The 19377-nt window shown below is 37.5% G+C and overlaps 1 protein-coding gene across 4 annotated transcripts in view; it reads left to right on the top strand.

The window, feature by feature from the left end:
- Nucleotides 1-19377, top strand: part of TASP1 (taspase 1) — a 269597-nt gene that overhangs the window by 204055 nt on the left and 46165 nt on the right. For all 4 annotated transcript variants that reach the window (XM_030310108.1, XM_030310111.1, XM_030310109.2 and 1 more), the window contains one exon: nt 3173-3283. In XM_030310108.1, the coding sequence (XP_030165968.1) occupies nt 3173-3283 (111 nt within the window). The remainder of the gene's footprint in view (nt 1-3172; nt 3284-19377) is intronic.

Here is a 19377-nt window from a genome sequence, read left to right as displayed (position 1 = left end):
TTCCCTTATATTTCTAAGCCCAAACCTACACATACTACATCCATCACTCCTCTCAATGTATTATGTCCCCCGCCTTTTTTTTTTTTTTTAGCTCATCAGTATTGTGAGTTTATATTTTTGACTCTAGCTATTGACATCTGAACTATGTAGTGTACTGTGATTCTGTTTCCTTTCTTATACAAATTCTTATTTTTTTCTGCATTAATATTTGCCTCATTATTTTTTAGGTTTCTTTTTGTTTGCTTTTTGATACTGATCACTGGTTGATTGTCAAATTTCCCTCAAAATCTGAAACATTTCCTCCCAATAATTTCAAACTCAACGTGTATTCTATAAGTTTGATTTATTTTCCCCTTGGAAATCTCTTTCCAGCCTTCTCTGGCTTTCTGCTCCAATTTGGACTGTTGGCTCTCTAAGCCTGCTGCCTCGCTGTGTGTCATCTAGAAATCTTTTTGTATTCTCTTCTTTTGGATCCCCTATTTCTTTTTTTTTTTTAATTTTTTTTTAACATTTTATTTATTTTTGAGACAGGGAGAGACAGAGCATGAACAGGGGAGGGTCAGAGAGAGGGAGACACAGAATCCGAAACAGGCTCCAGGCTCTGAGCTGTCAGCACAGAGCCCGACGCGGGGCTTGAACTCACGGACCGTGAGATCATGACCTGAGCCGAAGTCGGCTGCTCAACCGACTGAGCCACCCAGGCGCTCCTGGATCCCCTATTTCCAGATCTTGTTTTCTTTCTCATTATGTACCTTATTACTTCATTTTGCCAAAGCACATTCATCCTACAGCTTTCTGAGGAAGTATGTGGGAGGTGAATTCTTTGAGACTTTGTAGAGCTTTATTCTGTTTTCATACTTGTTTGACATTTTGGCCTAGTATAGAATTCTAGGTTGGAAATAATTTTCCTTCAGCATGTTGAAGATGGTGCCTTCCTTCTAACCTTGTAGTTTCCATTGTTATGTTGAGAAATCTGGTGCCATTATGATCCCCTTGCTTTCTGTGTGTGTGTGTGTGTGTGTGTGTGTGTGTGTGTGTGTGTGTGCATGTGTTTTCACATGAAAGTTTTTGGACTTTTCTTTATTTCTTCAATATTTTGATATGTCACAGTGATATATATCTGTGGCACTTTTATTTTATTTTATTTTTTTCATGAGTTGTGCTGGCAGGTTGATGAGCCTTTTCAAACACTCACCTTTCAATTCCTGGAAATGTTTTTGAATTACTTCTTTGAAGTGTTATTTCTTCTATTCTCTCTTTTTGAAACTCCTATTATTCAGATATTGGACCTTCTGGCCTGTTCTGATTTTTTTTCCTGCCATTTTCCATCTCTTTTACTTTTCTTTTGCTCAATGCTTTGGCCTACGTTTTCTCTGTTTTCTTTTTTGTTTTGGTCTCTGTCTTTTCTAGAGGTCACACTGAAACAACTAGTGAACCTAGGTTGTCTATACTATTGAGCAGTTATATACCAAGAAGCTGAACTGAAAACCTTCTGAATGAGCCACATTTGTCATCTGGAAGCCCTTAACATAAGGCAGTTTTTGTTTAGGGTCTCTCAAGTAGTTCTTTATCCTTGAGATGGTTGTGTGGCTGGAAGGGAATTATCCAGTCACGTGCTTGGAGTGTATCAGTTTGACTTCTTGTATCCTGGGAGCCTGTGGGTAAAGGAGCTAGTTATTTCACTGTTTAGCATAAAGACTTCCACTTCGACATCCTGTGTTCATTGTGGAGACTCCCTCCTGCCTTGTGCTGAGTCTGATGACCCCACGACTCAAGTCCCTCTGGTTTATCCTCTCTAGAGAGTAAATATCCTGGCATCTCCTACGTTAGGAAGAAGTAACTTCTTGTCTAGGCAGGAATCTGGGGCTGATCTATCAGGGGTTGGCAAGCTATTTCTGTTAAGGGCCAGAAAGTAAAGATTTTAGACTTTTGGAGCTACATCATGGTCTCTATCACATATTCTGCTTCTCATTCTTTTTAAAAAAATAATCCTTTAAGGCATAAAATAAACATTCTTAGCTTGTGGACAGTACAAAAACAAGTTGCAGACCAGACAAGTCATAGCTTACTGATGCCTGGTGTAGAGGGTCCTTTTGGACACTCTGAATCAACCATCTTCATTTCAGCCCCACCTTGCATCCCTGTCTTCAGAGGAACTTGAAGTTTCTAATTTCTGATTCTTTGTGGGTTTTATGACAAAACTGGGTGATTTCTTATAGGTGCTTCCCCCCCCCCCCCAGTTTTAACCATGTTCCCCATTAAAGCTTAGGTTTCAGCTTCTGCGGGTCCACTAGGTGAGCAAGTAATGTCTATCTTCTTTTCATTTTCTAAAACATGAGTTTTTTTCTTGTTTGCCTTTCTCTCTGTCCTTATTGGGTCATGCTTTTGGAAGGAGTGGAGATAAATATATGTGTTTAATCTACTAAGTTTAACCAGAAGCTTCCCCCCAAATCCAATTTGGTTGATTTTTATTTTTTACTACTTTCTTTGATAGCTCTTGGGTTAATTTTGCATTTGTTTTCCATGTGCTTACTTGCTATGCCAGATGTTCGAAGAAGATGTCCTTGGGGAGGAAAAATGAGGGGTTTTAAAATGTAGTGTTCTTGAAATGCTCACAATGGTTCAGTGTGTGAGATCCCAAAGAGGCCCGGTTGTTTCTAACCACCAGACTCTCATAATAGAAATACAGTTTCACCCTTATTTGTGTAAACCATCAGGATCATTTTTAAGTGTTTGTAGTAAAGTTTGTGGCTTATTGTTTAAAATTGAATTTAAGGTAGTAAATCAAAGCTTTTGGTGGCATGCCCCTGACAGCAGGGAGAGCCTGGTAAGTGATCCCTAAAAGCTGATCAAAGAGACTTGCTGAGCATTTTTTCCTGTATTTGTGTTTTGGTCCTTTAATCTGGTAGTGTTTCCAATTCCCTTCTGAATACTGTAATGCACACTCCACCCCCACTCAAGTCTTCTTGGCGACATCTGGGATTGTCTTTGCCAAATGGCCCCCGTTTGGGCATAAGCCTGCCTTTGCCATCAAGCCTATACAAGGTTCGAACAATGGTGATTGTCAGAAAATGGGCATTCACACCACATTTTTGTTCTTGTAATCAAATGAAAATTGAAAATGAAAAAAGCAAAATTCACTGAAAAATGACCATTTGCCGTTTCTGCCTAGGTTCACCTTTCCTGGCCAGCGAAGATGGCGTGCTTGGAGGAGTCATTGTTCTCCGAACTTGCAGATGTTCTGCAGAGTCTGACTCCTCCCAAGATAAGCAGACACTTCTAGGTAAGCTGGACATACACCTTATGGCATGTCTTTCTTTTTCAATTTTTCAAGACGCAGAAAGATTTTTTCCTTAACAAGTTATGGGAAGGCCGGAATGCTCCCTTGGTATCTAAATATGTCTATCCTACTAATCTTTTAGCATAGGTAAACATGTAAAAGATGAATATTCATTTTTAAGTGTATGCTTACAGCATATTTCAAACGGGCTTAGAACCTAGGACCTTCACTAAAGCCCAATATTAAGAACATTGGACCATGTATTTGTTCCCTGCCTTATTCCACAAAGCATTTGAGATGACCCATAACAACATACACAGTAACAAACATAGAAGAAGCTTCTTCCTCTTCCCCTCCCAAAAAGGAATCAGAACCATGTGAAGAGCTACTGGCCTAGGAGTCTGTTCTGGCTCCATTGCTTATTAGCTATGACGCCTTTGTATATGGGTCTTACTGTTCTGTGCCACTTCCTCTTCTGTAAAATAAGGACATCTGCCCTGCCCTCCTTGTAAAATCGTGGTGAAGAAGGGTCAAATGAGTGTTTTGCAGATTTGCAGATGTCCATCCAGATGTGTGGTTTTGTGTCTAGCCAAGTGTAGTAGTGGGGTTAAAAAGCAGCCAGTCTTCCATTTGCCAAGGCACAAAACTGTGGGGCTGCCTCTGCCCACAGGGGTGCCTTTTTCATTTATTCATACAGAGGGGACGTTTTTTAAAACTCCATAAAGGTGCCACAGAAGTTAGGAGGGGGTCTTATATGTTTTTTTTTTTTTAATTGACTTTTTAATTACCTATATATACATTCCGAAAAGTATACAAGTTATAATTGCAACTACTTGATGAATTATTATAAACCGAACCCACCCATACAACCAGCACACAGATATAGTAGAACTTTACCACAACCCCGAAATCTCCCTGGCAATCACCTCCATTCTTTGCCTCTCCAGAGTTAGCCACTATGCCGATTTTAAAACCATGATTAGCTTTGCTTGGGTTTATATTTTATATAAATGGAATCATGGAATATGTACTATATGTATCTGATGTGTTCAGTCAGCATTAAGCCTGTTATATTTATCCATGTTACATGTGGCAGTAGTTTGTTCATTTTCGTTACTGTATGGTATTCCATTATACAGACATACTACTGTGCATTTATCTGTTCTTTCCTAAGTATTTTTTTAATATAAGTGTTATAGATCATCCACAGGAACTGTGGTAGTTAAACCCTTTGTATAAATTTTCTTACGGAAAGTGTGGGTGCTGCCTGATCTATATTGTATGGTTGTTGTGAATTGATATAGTACAAGTTGAGTCTGTAAATTAGAAAATCAAGCATTTCATATGACTTTAAGAAAAGTATTTTTTTCTATGGGAGCCCAAAGAGCTTTCATAAAATTTCTCCCCGAATTACTCAAAGAGAAAAAAAAAATGGACTTTGGTCTCTGACTACTAACCTCATCGTTTTGTTTTGTTTTGTTTTGTTTTGTTTTGTTTTGTTTTGTTTTCGGTATTCCCTTTCTCTTTCCACGCACTGTATTTGGTACCCAGGTTGCTCCCAGGAAATGTATTTTTAAATGGCTGTCTTTTGTTAAAACAAGTCAAATTAGTCAATTGCTTCTTTGGTATCTTTAATCATTGGTGAATCTTTTGAATAAATCTTCCATAGTTAGATAGAAGAGAGTTTGCTTTTAAAATATGTAAGAGGAAGGGTCACCTGGGTAGCTTAGTTGCTTAAACATCCAACTCTTGGTTTCATTTCAGGTCATGATCTCACAGTTCATGAGTTCGAGCCCTGCATCAGGCTCCACACTGACAGTGGGGAGCCTGCTTGGGATTCTTTCTCTCCCTCTCTTGCTCTGCCCCTCCTGTGCTCATGCTCTCCTCTCTTTCAAAGTAAATTAAAAAAAAAAAAAAAAAATATATATATATATATATGTATATATGTGTGTATATGTATATGTGTATATATATATATATATATATATATATATATATATATATATATATAATAGTTCAAGGATTCGAGCCCTGCATTGGGCCGTGTATTGACAGCCCAGAGCCTGGAGCCTGCTTTGGAGTCTATGTCTCCCTCACTCTCTGCCCCTTCCCCGTTTGCACCCTGTCTCTCTATCTGTCTCTCTCTTTCTCAAAAATAATAAGCATTAAAAAAAAAAACAAAACTCAGAATAACCCTTAGTACTGGGGACCAAGGGACTAGTTATTAAAACTGTTTCATAGACTATTCCTAGGATGGACTATCAGTTCTTTACTGAGCCTAGATTCTTGCCCTTTAGAGTTAATCCTGAAAATTGTAAGGTTGTCCTTTCCTTTTTGGTGGTAGAGTATAGAAAAGCATATATATAGAAAAGTCATAGAATTCCAGCTCATTTTAAATAGTTTTTATCACCAATGTAGTAATTTGTAAACTGATTCCTACTCTCTGTCTCAAGAAGAATGAGATGCAAAGTGTGAATTTCTAAAATAAGTGAAATCTTACCATTTATTAAAAATAACTAGAGTGATTGATGTTTATAAAGTTTACCTAAAATCTGGTGAACATAGGTTAGTATAAACTTATAGATTATACCAAATCCATGGATTTTTACATTTGTTTGCTTCAAAAGAGTCATGTATGTTCAGTACAGATAAGAAAGCAAATCTAGTATAGAAATATAGGAAAGGAGATGTGAAAGTCACCTTGGCCACCCCAGTCCCAGAGTCACCAGTCTCTGGTTCTGGATATTCTTTTTTTTTTTTTTTAATGTTTATTTATTTTTGAGAGAGAGAGAGACAGAGTGCGAGTGGGGGAGGGTGGAGAGAGAGGGAGACACAGAATCCAAAGCAGGTTCCAGGCTCCGAGCTGTCAGCACAGAGCCCAATGCAGGGCTCAAACCCACAGACCTTGAGATCATGACCTGAGCTGAAGTCAGACACTTAACTGACTGAGACACCCAGGTGCCCCATGGTTCTGGTTATTCTTGTAGGAAACACCTTCACTCTATAGGATATGCTCATATTTCTATTTCTTGGTTAGTCAGTAGTGTGTGACTTCTTTTTAGGAAAAAAAAATTAAGAATGTAGTTCATACCACTTTCCACTTCCCTTTCTTCCTGGCTTTTGATAGATTTCTACTCTAACTTGAAATCATAAGTTTTAATTTTATTGCAACTGTAACATTGTTTCTTGATTTATTTCTTGGTTCCTCAACTTTATACAATTTCTATCAACCATATCTCACCCCCCTTTGACTATGTAAGTTCAGGAAAGTTCTTGTGCTCTTCTTTTCTCCTCCTTCCCCACTCCAACTCTCACCTCAATCTCTAGCAATAATGTCATAGTTATTACCATCCATATTCTGTCCTATATCTAACTTGTCTTCTACACTTTGATTGGAGGTTCTGAACAGTGACAATTAGTAACCAGTATAGACAGTATCAAGATTTTATAAATATTATTCACTGCAGATCCCAGTATTGGAAGATTGGATCCATAAGAAGTATCTGTCATAAACCTCTGCCTGTAAAGGGAGAATATTTAAAATATCAAGGTCAAGTGAATTCTTCCATGCTATACCCCATCAGTTGCTCCAAAGCAGGCCACAATTTAATTTGCCTCATCTTTGGACCATAACTTCTCATTTATTGCCTTATAGAACTCTCATGAGACTATAACTTTATAAACTTATGCTTCCTAATACTTAGTAATATCTAGTAACCAGGAGAGCTCAGAAGTCTTTCTTTTCTACAATCCAAATAAAATAATTCCCCAAATTAAAAAAAAACTTGATTGCTGTATATTGTTCATTTTTTATCTGAAGAATAGTATAAGCAGAATAGTCTCTAACTTAAGCTTTTTCTGTGCCCACTCTCTTTTCTGAAAATCGTAAATAGTGTTCCCATTACACCACAGGAGCAGTTTCAATCAAACGCCATTGTCATTTGGTGGAGTTTCCAGAAATCCATTACTGAACCTTTCCTCTTGACAAATACATCAGTTACAAGAGCCCCAGTGGGCCACTTCAGGGGGTGGGATGACTCAAATACAGGGCACTTTCCAGGTTTATCCTCTGTTTACTGGTTTATTAATAGAATTGGCTAATCTCAGGTATGAAGGAATGTTAAAAATCCTCTTGTGTGACCTTGTTACATATGCTTTGTCCATAAACTGTTTGCAAGAAGTGGAGCTTAATTCCTCTCTCTTGGGACTCTTCTTCTAAGGCTTAAGAATATGGCAGTGTGATAGAGTGTGACTTCTGAGGCTAGATCAAAAAAGGCATTGTGGGGGTGCCTGGGTGGCCCAGTCTGTTAAGCATCCTACTTTGGCTCAGGTCATGATCTCACTGTTTCCGAGTTCAAGCCTCACATCCGTGCTGACAGCTCAGAGCCTGGAGCCTGTTTCAGATTCTGTGTGTGTGTTTTTCCCTCTCTCTCTCTCTGTCTCTCTCTCTGCTTCTCCCTTGCTCGTATCTGTCTCTCTCTCTCAAAAATAAACATTAAAAAAATTTTTTTAAAGGCATTGTGACATCCTCCTTGCTTTCTCTATTGGATCACTCACTCTCAGAGGGACCAACTGTCATGTTGTATGAACACTCAGGCAGCACGAGAGAGGTGTCCATGTGGCAAAAAACTGAGACCTCCTTCCAGTAACCAGCAAGGCATTGGGACTTCTTGCCAATAGCCTCAGCTCTGAGCGAACTTACAGGTAACTGCAACCATGAGGGAGAATATGAATCTCTGAGCAAGAATCACCCAACAAAGCCACTCCTGAATTCCTCACCCACAGAAACTGAGATAATAAATGTTTGTTGTTTTAAACCACTACATTTTGGTGTAATTTATGCCAACACAGATAACTAACAAACCTTTTAAACCCTCTCACTGCCAAAGGGGCCTCTAGTTTGTCTAAATAGTTATAACAAATCAAGGTGCTCTGTTGCATCTTTAGGCAGCTCAGTCTATAATATTGCATCAGTGGTTCCTAGTTTTCTTCTTTGACATCCTCTGGGACAAATGAAATCAGTGCCTTCCCTAGCTTGCAGTCCCTAGTCACTCTTTTCCAGACTGTCTCCTTACCCACCCCACCTCTATTCGTCTCCCATCTCCATATTGTCACCAGACTTTGCTCTCGATAATACATCTGTAGCTGGCCCAGAGAACCTAACTGTGGGCTCAGAAATGGGCGGTCAGGAGAGAAGCAGGCTGCCCTGAAGAAAGAACAAAAATGAGAACTAGACCTAAGTGTGGCTTAGAGAGACTAATCCTAGGATCAGGGGAATAGTGGTCAAAAGAAGAGCCACAAAAGTATATGTAATTAGTTTACTCTATGTCTAAGCTAAATGTTTAATAACTTTCTCTGTGTGTTAAAATAAAGACAAACCCTGTATCTGTTACTATCACTCACTCCCTACTTTTCAGTTCTTCCCTGAGAACACATACATACTCCTGCCTCTGCCGGTCATTTCCCTAGAAGACAGACAAGAACTACTGAACTTGATGGGAAAGTCCTCCTCTGATCTAACCCCAGAACATGCTTTCATTGTTGTTTCCAATTAGTCCTTCCCTCTACACATCCTCAGTGCCCCAAGTTCTTGCCACTCCAGATTGGTTGGTCTTCTTCCAAAGGGTCCTGTTTTTCCCCAGTAACTTTCATGTGCTTTTACCTGTGCTTGGGATGCCTTGGGCCAATTACATTCCTTCTTTTAAGACCCAGGACAGATGTGAATATTCTTGGAATCCTTTGGAAACCCTTTCCCCACGTGATTGGTTCCTTCCTTGTGTGTGTGTGTGTGTGTGTGTGTGTGTGCGCGCGCGCGCGTGCGTGCATTTTTTTTTTTTTGTAACATGCATTTGGCATCCCTTGCAACACTTGCCATGACACATCCTAGACATGTGTTAAAGTGTCTGTCCCTCCCTCTACGCTCACACCTCTTAAGCTTTTTTCTGAGCCCAAATATTTGACAGGAATAGATCACAGATTTTTGAGTGCCAGTGACTCACATGGAGGATCCAGGGGTTTAAAATACCTTTCCAAGCACTAGAAGCTTCAGCTGCCTCTGAGAATCACACCACCAGATTGTGAATCATTTGAGGGCAATGACTGCATCCTATCCAACCTTATACCCACCCACCATAGTAGCCTCTAATTATTAGGTGAACGAGTTAAGTGCCAAGTGGAATTTCTCTATTGATTCTTTAACAGAAATGTTAAAAGAAATTAACACTCTTCCAGAAAAATGAAATGTCATATAAGGTATCTTCACATGCTCTAAAAACAAACAAACAAACAAACAAACAAACAAACAATATGGCTTGGAAATGGTGGATAATGATGAGTGTTTGGGAACAAGTTTTGGAGACAGTTTAAATGGATCGCAGGAGACAGCCTCTGCAAACAGCCTTGCAAAATGACAATTTGGATGTGAATGTGTTTGCAACACCCATCTCTCCACCTCCCACCTCCCAGATCATGAGATGCTGGCAAATCTCAGCCTACAAATCACTGTTTTAACGTAAAGCAAATGCTTGTCCCTGGAGTGAAACAACTGAAAATAATTTTCTCTCTGCTTTTAGAGAGAAAAAAACCAATAACAACAATATATATTTTACCTGCTAAAGTACAATTACATGTGCATTCCAGGCCTGTACAAAAGTGCTTTATTGAGGCTGCTGTATATAGTATGGTTAATAATTGTGTAAACAAAGTCATCTCAAACCTCCCAGTGGAAAGAAATGAGTCCTTTTCTGTTTTAAACTTGTGATTTGATACAAGTAATTAGAGTCTGTGCAAATATCTGGCATAAACAGCCATCTCACTATATGAGTGCATTTCTTTCCTTGTAGCTTGCCTTTACTGTGTTGGTGGGAGCCTCACAGACCTTGTGAAGTTCGAGGGTCCCTACTTGAGAATGGTTACTAAGAAGCAGTGAGTATGGGGATCAATGAGAAACAGCCTCCATATATTTAAGGAAAATCTTAAGCAATTCAGGATAGGAGGCATAGGGGCTCTTAGGGGCTGTGTGTTCAGCCAGTGGCCTCTGTGCTGCTGTTGGGAGTCCTTTATCCAAAATAAATTTGAGGCACACAGTTCAGCCAGAGGCTGATCATCTGATGAACACATATGGTAATTGTTACTCCCCCATTAAGTTACCCTCACCTTACTCAGAGAATGACTCCAGGTTCCTTGCTATCCAGGCATATGTTCATTATGCTGATAATTAAGTGGTATACATGATATTGCTTATAATTGTCCAGCTACCCCTTTTTCCCGTTTTTCATCTTAACTATGAAATGTTTCATATATTTTTAAAAGAATGTAATAAATTTGTGAGTTATAAAGGATAATAATAAAATGAACACCTGTGAACCCACCACCCAGCCTAAGAAATAGCCCATAACCCGTATTTTTGAAGCCCCCATGTGGGCCTGACTTTATATAAATGGTATGTCACATGATTTTTCTCTGTGAGAAGTTTTGCAATTTCTTACATAATTACTTCAAAGAATAATGAATCCTTCTATCATTTTTGACTTAGCTCTATCAAATTAAACTGTTCTTCACTTGCCAATTAGAGCTTAAATGTGGCGTTCCCTTCCCCCCTTCTTAGAACAAGCAAAGTTCTTTATCAAGTACTCTTCTTGTCACTGTTACCAAAACATGCTATGGTTTAAGAATAAAAAATGTTAGATTGAGTTGATGCTTCCTGGAACATTAAAAAGATAAAAGGTCATTTTACTGTAAGTTAAAATTCCAAACCGCCTTTTGGTTTTACTGGCATTAAAAATTTGGCGAGCACACATAAACACATGCACTTCAAAGGAGCTTCATTCTTGGGGCCCCGGCAGTATCACTTATTTCCATTTCATGGCACATGCCACCATGAGCACTTACGAGGAGGCATTCTGTTGGGCTCACATGATCATAAAAATAACTCCTAAAGAGAAGGCAAATTAGCTATTAGGCTGGTAGTGGAAAAGAGGTAGTGCTGGATGCTTGTCGACGTTAATAACTTGTCTTAGAAATATAACTAAAACTGTCTGTAAAGAGGGTCCAGTGTCATGGCTGGAAACTGCTTTCTTTTCTTTTTATTTAATTTCCAGTTAGTTAACATACAGTATAATATTAGTTTCAGGTGTACAATACCGTGATTCAGTACTTCCACACAACATCCTGGGAGGTGGGTGGAAAATTATTTCTTTAGTGCCTCAGCAATGCTTTGGAATTATTATATCTTCATTATAGTCTTGATAGAGGCTGACATTTTGGTTCTTATTTAGGGATCAGATGGAAATAAGCAAATTAAGTAGTTGTTTTTAAATGCAAAGTAAATAAGCAGACATGATATTTAAACTTTTTAATAACTGAGTTGCATTAATCTATTGATGTAGGGCTCTGAGATTTATATTTTTCAGAATTAGTTGTCTTTTTTAAGACAAAAATGTTGATTACAAATAGATATAATCTGCTTTGTTTGCCTTATAAAAGAACATTTTTTTCCTTTAAATATCATTAACTGTAGTTTTTTAAAAAATTATTTGTTTTGAGAGAGAGAGAGAGTGAGCAAGTGGGTAGGGCCAGAGAAAGGGAGTGAGAGAATCCCAACCAGGCTCTACGTTGTCAATGCAGAGCCTGATGTGGGGTTCAGTCTCAGGAACTGTGAGATGGTGACCTGAGTCGAAATCAAGAGTTGGACGCTTAACTGACTGAGCTACCCAGGCGTCCCATCACTAATGTACTTAAAAAAAAAGAAAAAAATTAGAAATAGAGGTTTATCTGTAATTTTTTTCCTCCATCCTGAGAACTATAATTCTAGCTGTAATCAAACCATGTAGTTTTGTTTTTTTTTTTTTTTGGCTACAAAATATTCCATCTGATATAAAGAATATAAAGATTTATGAATAGAATTCTAGTGGTTATGTAACTCTTATTACTGTGGTTCTCCTAAAACTCTCAGAAAAACATTTTGACAAATTTTATAGTCCATTTTCATCTGCTCAGAAGGGTGATAGAGATTACTCCTGTATGAAATAAATCCTAAAAAAATATTTTTTGAATGGATGAAATCATGTTTCAGTAAAACTTGTGTCACTGAATGCTTTCCTGTTCTCAGAGAACTTCTAGGTTCCATCCAGTGGTCCCTATTTCCGGAAGTTTCTAATACAATAAAATGATAAAGGAAGAGAGCTGAATTGTCCTTTGAGGCTTGTATTTGACCCACATCCCCTTCCTCCTTTTCAGTCATCATACTTCTTTAGTATTGAACCAATCAGGGTGAGCCTTGGGAAGAGAGAATATTTTCTTGGCTTAGTATAGCCAAGGTTCTATAGAACCCATTCCTTTTAATACAGTTCAGTGGTTAAAGTTTTTTAGGGAGGCAAGCCAGCTCAAAACCACTTAATGGCCACAGGGGGACACAAAAGATGAATCTTAAGGATTCCATGTCAGGACAGTAAAGCATCCCTGTGTGAGCCCTATACTGGGTTATAAAGAAACTAACAACCAGGGGGGAAAATCTACAGAGACAATAGGAGGCTGTTCCATTTATGGTTCCTCACTCTTCCCATTTTAAAAATGAATTTGTCTTTATTCAGCAAGCTATAACTTAAAGCACTGTGTAGAACGTCTAAGGGGAAGACATTCCACCTAAGTCTAAAGAGCAGCAGCTGACTTGGCAACTGCCTAGCCCAAGACAGTTCTGATTTTAAAGTTCTGTTTTCCTTGCAAGAAAGTCTGGGATGTGAAGCCAGGCAGAGGGGTTTTAAATGGGTGCGGGAGCCAGTGCAGATGGGGGTTGTTAACAACAATTGAAGAACAACAACTTTTTTTAGAGGGATGGCTAAGAGCTTCTCTCTGGTCAGAAAAGAGAATCTGTTTGGATAGAGAAAACTTGCTTGCACCCCTGGTAAAGAAATTTTATTTGACTTAATTTAAACAGAATGACCTGTGAATCATTTTGAAAGAGAAAGAGGTATCCTGGGGGGAACATCTTACAAGGGATGGCTTGTAGCTCTAATGTTAACCAGTAAAGGTGGTGATTTAAATGTCCCCAGGAGTCAAAGCCTTACATAGGGACTAAAGGCTGTCTCATATAGTGGAGGGACACTATGACTAAAGTAGAACCACCCTTGGGCATTATACTGTGGGTGAGTTTCTTTATTCCAAACCATTAAATGCAACTTTCCAGAAAGGCTAACCTCTAAGATTATGTGCGAATCCATTCTGGATGTCCCTATAATACCATTAACCTGTCATTCATGAGGAGCACATGCACAGCACATCCTACCTAACACATTCTCTGGCACTGCAACAGGATCAGTAGTGTTGGCCTTTTTTCATATCATGCTTATGTGATATGATGTGATGTGAAGTCAGCTGGTAGAGAAGAAACTTGCCAAATCCTTTGACCATTTTTCACATGTTAAACCCATTCAAGAATTTATTTCAGCATGGCTTTGGTTCTTAAAGTTTTCTGATGGAGATCTTTTCATGGTCTGGTCATTTTCAGTAGCCTCACAATCCCTGTGCTTTGGCTTTCTACAAAACAATAGGCTTTTCAGATTAGTAGTTGAAGTGCAAACAGTCACCAGCCACTACCAAAGCAACATGGCTCTTTCACAGGCTCAGGCATTGCACTCCAGGCTATTCATTTACCTTGTATGCTGCTTGAGTTCGTGATTCTCTACATGGAATAATTACACGTGGAAAAATCCCATTACTATAATATAACATCTGCCTGGTTTTCTGTGTTATTATTAGAATTATTTCTTAATACTCTTACCATAAACTTCCATTTTAAGTTTATGAAACAATTTCAATTTTAGTCCTTAAAAACAAGAAACAAATTATAGACTTCTAGATATCACTCATGATAAGAAATACTACTGTTCTATTATTTTTTTCCCTATGTAACTCTATCTTTTGCCAGGTTTTAATTATAAATTAAGAGTTAATTAGACAGTTTTAAAAGTTTGTGAGATAAACTGGCCTGAGACAAATAAATGTTTTGTATTCATTTTTAAAAACTTATAGAAGTTTTGCAATTTTTAAATTTCTATTGGGAATAAATTTTTGTTCATTTTGATTGTTCTTTAAACATAACAGATTTTGCCCTAATTATATGTGCCCAGTGTAAATTTATGTAGGGACTTATTCATGGCCTTTCATAAGATTTGATTATATTTTAGGTAGTCATGAGACATAAAACAATTTGATAGCATTAGATCAGTTTCATATCATAATAAAGCATTCTCATGAAGGACAATTGAAAATATATGGTATTATTACATCAAATTTCAGAAGTTCAGAATGTCATAATCTAAACATAGAAGAAATTAATTCTTAGATAATATAGATTGATAGGATAATTAAGATTTTTAGGGAGGTGTGGAGAGAAAACTAGGGTAGCAATACTTACATAGGACAAAATAGACCTTAAAACAAACACTGTAACAGAGACAAAGAAAGACACTATATAATCATTAAGGGGACAATCCAAGAAGGTAGAACAATTGTAAATATTTATGCATCCACATAGGAGCACTCAAATACTTAAAGCAGTTAATAACAAACATGAACTAATCAATAATAATACAATACTAGTAGGGGACTTTAACACCCCACTTACATCAATGAACAGATCATCCGAATAGAAAATCAACAAGGAAACAGTGGCTTTGAATGACATATTGGACCAGATGGATTTAACAGATATGTTCAGAATGTTCCTTCCTAAAACAGCAGAATACATATTCTTTTCAAGTGCATATAGAACATTCTCCAGAATAGATCATATGTTAGCCCACAAAACAAATCTCAACATACTCAAAGAAATCAAAGTCATTTCATGCATTTCTTCTGACCACAATGCTATGAAACTAGAAAACCATAAGAAAAAATCTGAAAAGAGAACAAATACATGGAGGTTAAATAACATACTACTAAACAATAAATGGGTCAACCAACAAATCAAAGAGGAAATCAAAATGAAATTAAATGAAAACACACAGTCCAAAACATTTGAGATGCAGCAAAAACTGTTCTAAGAGGGAAGGTTTTAGCAATACAGGTCTACCTCAAGAAACAAGAAAAACCTCAAATAAACAACCTAACCCTTACACATAAAGGCGTTAGAAAAAGACGAACAATTGAAATCCCAAACCAAAAGAATGAAGTAAATAATAAAGTTAGAGCAGAAATAAGAAAAATATAGAACATATCAATGAAACCAGGAGCTGCTTCTTTGAAAATATCAACAAAATTGATAAACCATTAGCCAGACTCATCAAAAAAGAGAGAGGACTCAAAATCAGAAATTAAAGAGGAGAAATAACAAATGATAGCACAGAAATACAAAGGATTGTAAGAGAATATGAGGAAAAGTTACATGCCAATAAATTGGACAATTTGGAAGAAATAGATAAATTCCTAGAAACATATAAACTACCAACATTGAATCAGGAGAAATACAAAATTATATAAATAATCAGCAGTGAAATTAATCAGTAGTCAAAAAAATCATCACAAACAAAAGTCTAAGACCAGATGGCTTCACAGGCAAATTATAACAAATATTTAAAGAAGCATTAATACTTATTCTTTTCAACATGAATAGACACTTTCCCAATGAAGACATCCAGATGGCTAACAGGAAAAGATGTACAACATCACTCATCATCAAGGAAATACAAATCAAAACCACGATGAGATACCACCTCACACCTGTCAGAATGGCTAAAATTAACAATACAAGAAACAACAGGTGTTGGCAAAGATACGGAGAAAGAGGAAACCCTCTTGCACAGTTGGTAGGAATGCAAACTGGTGTAGCCACTCTGAAGAACAGTATGGAGGTTCCTCAAAAAACTACAAATAAAACTACCCTAGATCCAGCAATTCCATTACTATGTATTTACCCAGAGGATACAAAAAATGTGGATATGAAGGGGTACCTGAATCCTAATGTTTATAGCACCATTATCAACAAGCAGCAGACTATGGAGAGAGCCCAAATGTGCATTGACTGATAAATGGATAAAGAAGATGTGGTATATATAAATGATGGAATATTACTCAGCCATCAAAAAGAATGCAATCTTGCCATTTGCAACAACCTGGATGGAGCTAGAATATATTATGCTAAGTGAGATAAGTCAAGCAGAAAGAGAAATACCATATGATTTCACTCATGTAGAATTTAAGAAACAAGACAGATGAACATATGGGAAGGGGAGGAAAAAAACAAGAAGAGAAGGAAACAAATCACAAGAAACTCTTGATGATAGAGAATAAACTGAGCGTTGATGGAGGGAGGTGAGTGGGGGATGAGCTAGATAGGTGATGGATATTAAGGAAGGCCTTTTTGATGAGCACTGGGTACTGTATGTAATGATGAATCACTGAATTCTACTCCTGAAACCAATATTGCACTGTATTTTGCCTAATTTAATTTAAAAAAGGTATTCTCAAACGATTCCAAAAAATGAAAAAGGAAAACTTCCAAATTTATTCTATGAGGCCTGCATTACCTGATACCAAAAGCAAATAAAAACACTACCAAAAAAGAGAAATGCAGGCCAATATCTTTGATGAACATAGATGCAAAAACTTCTCAATAAAATACTAGCATATTGAATACAAAACTACATTTTAAAAAGTTATTCACCATGATCAAGTGGAATTTATTCCCAGGATGCAAGCATTGTTCAGTTTTCACAAATCAATGTGATATATCACATCAACAAGAGAATGGATAAAAAGCATATGGTCATTTCGATAGATTCAGAGAAGACACTTGACAAAATACAACATCAATTCATGATAAAAATCCTTAACAAAGTAAGTTTAGAGGGAACATTCCTCAACATAATAAAGGCCATATATGAGAAACCCACAGCTAACATCCTACTCAAAGAAAAACTTAAAGCTTTCCCCCTAAGATAAGGAACAAGACAGAGATGGCCATTCTCACCACTTTTATTCAACATAGTAATGAAAGTCCTTGCAAGGCTCTTCCAAAAAACTGCTAGAACTAATAAATGAATTCAGTAAAGTGGCAGGATGCAAAATCAGTGTGCAGAAATCTGTTGCATTTGTATACGTCAATAATGAAGCAACAGAAAGAGAAATTAAGAAAACAGTCCTATTTATAATTGCAACAAAAATTATAAGATACCTAGGAATAAGCCTAACCAAGGAGGTGAAAGACCTGTACTGTGAAAACTTTAAAACACTGATGAAAGAAATTGATGATACAAGGGAATGAAAAGACATTCCATAACTTCAGCAATCAGACAACAAAAATAAATAAAAGGCATACAAATTGGCAAGGAAGAAGTTAAACTTCCAGTCTTCACAAATGACATGATACTCTACATGGGAAACCTGAAAGACTCCATCAAAAAATTGCTAAAAGTGATACATGAATTCAGCAAAGTTGCAGGATATAAAATCAAAGTACAGAAATTTTGCATTAATATATGCCAATAATGAAGCAGCAGAAAGAGAAATCAAGGAATTGATCCCATTTACAATTTCACCAAAACCCATAAGATACCTAGAAGTAAACCTAACCAAAGAGGTAAAAGATCTATATGCTGAAAACTATAGAACATTTCTGAAAGAAATTGAAGAAGACACAAAGAAATGGAAGAACATCCCATGTGCATGGATTGGAAGGACAAATATTGTTAAAATGTCTATACTACCCAAAGCAATCTGCACATTCACTGCAATCTGTATCAAAATAACATCAGCGTTCTCCACAGAGCTAGAACAGTTCTAAAATGTGTATGGAACCAGAAAAGACCCCAAATAGCCAAAGTAATGTTGAAAAAGAAAACTGTGAAGATGGAGGCACCATAATTCCGGACTTCAAGCTGTATTTACAAAGCTGGAATTATCAAAATAGTATGGTATTGGCACAAAGACACTTAGATCAATGGAACAGAATAGAAAAACCAGAAATGGACCCACAAACCTATGGCCAACTAATCTCTGACAAAGCAGGAAAGAGTATCCAATGGAAAAAGACAGCATCTTCAGCAAATGGTGTTGGGAAAACTGGACAGTGACATGCAGAGGAATGAAACTGGACCAATTTCTTTATTTTTTTTAATAGTTCTTTTAAAAATTTTTATTTTTTGAGAGATAGAGAGCCAGTGGGGGAGGGGCAGAGAGAGAGGGAGACAGAAACCCAAGCAGGTTCCACGCTGTCAGCGCAGAGCCCAATGCAGGGCTCAAACTCATGAACCGTGAGATCATGACCTCAGCTCAAGTCAAGAGTTGGATGCTCAACCAACTGAGCCACCCAGGAGTCCCTAAACTGGACAACTTTATTACACCATGCACAGAAGTAAATTCAAATTGGATGAAAGACCTAAATGTAAGACGGGAGACATCAAAATCCTAGAAGAGAATACAGGCAGTAACCTTTTTGACCTCAGCCACAGCAACTTATTACTAGACATGTCTCCAGAGGCAAGGGAAACAAAAGCAAACATGAACTACTGGGACCACATCAAGATAAAAAGCTCCTGCCCAGTGAAGGAAACAACAAAACTAAAAGTCAACCTTTGGAATGGGAGAAGATATTTACAAATGACATGTCTGGTAAAGGGTTAGTATCCAAAATCTGTAAAGAACTTAATTAAATTCAATCCCCCCCAAAACAAACAATCCAATGAAGAAATTGGTAGAGGACTTTTCCAAAGAAAACATCCAGATGGCTAACAGACACATGAAAAGATGCTCAATATCACTCATCATCAGGGAAATACAAATCAAAACCACAATGAGATACCACCTCACACCTGTCAGAATAACTAAAAGGAACAATTCAGGAAACAACAGATGTTGGCGAAGATGCAGAGAAAAGGGAACCCCCTTGCACTGTTGGTGGGAATGGAAACTGGTGTAGCCACTATGGAAAACAGTATGGATGTTCCTGAAAAAGTTAAAAATAGAATTACCCTACCACCCAGAAATTACACTATTAGGTGTTTATCCAAAGGTTACAAAATGCTGATTCAAAGGAGTCCATGCAATATTTATAGCAGTGCTACCAACAATAGTCAAACTATGGAAAGGGCCCAATGTCCATT

This window comes from Lynx canadensis, chromosome A3 (assembly GCF_007474595.2).
Source record: "Lynx canadensis isolate LIC74 chromosome A3, mLynCan4.pri.v2, whole genome shotgun sequence".
Lineage (NCBI taxonomy): Eukaryota > Metazoa > Chordata > Mammalia > Carnivora > Felidae > Lynx > Lynx canadensis.
The sequence above is the reverse complement of the archived record's forward strand: the minus strand, read 5'-3'. Positions and strand labels throughout refer to the sequence as shown.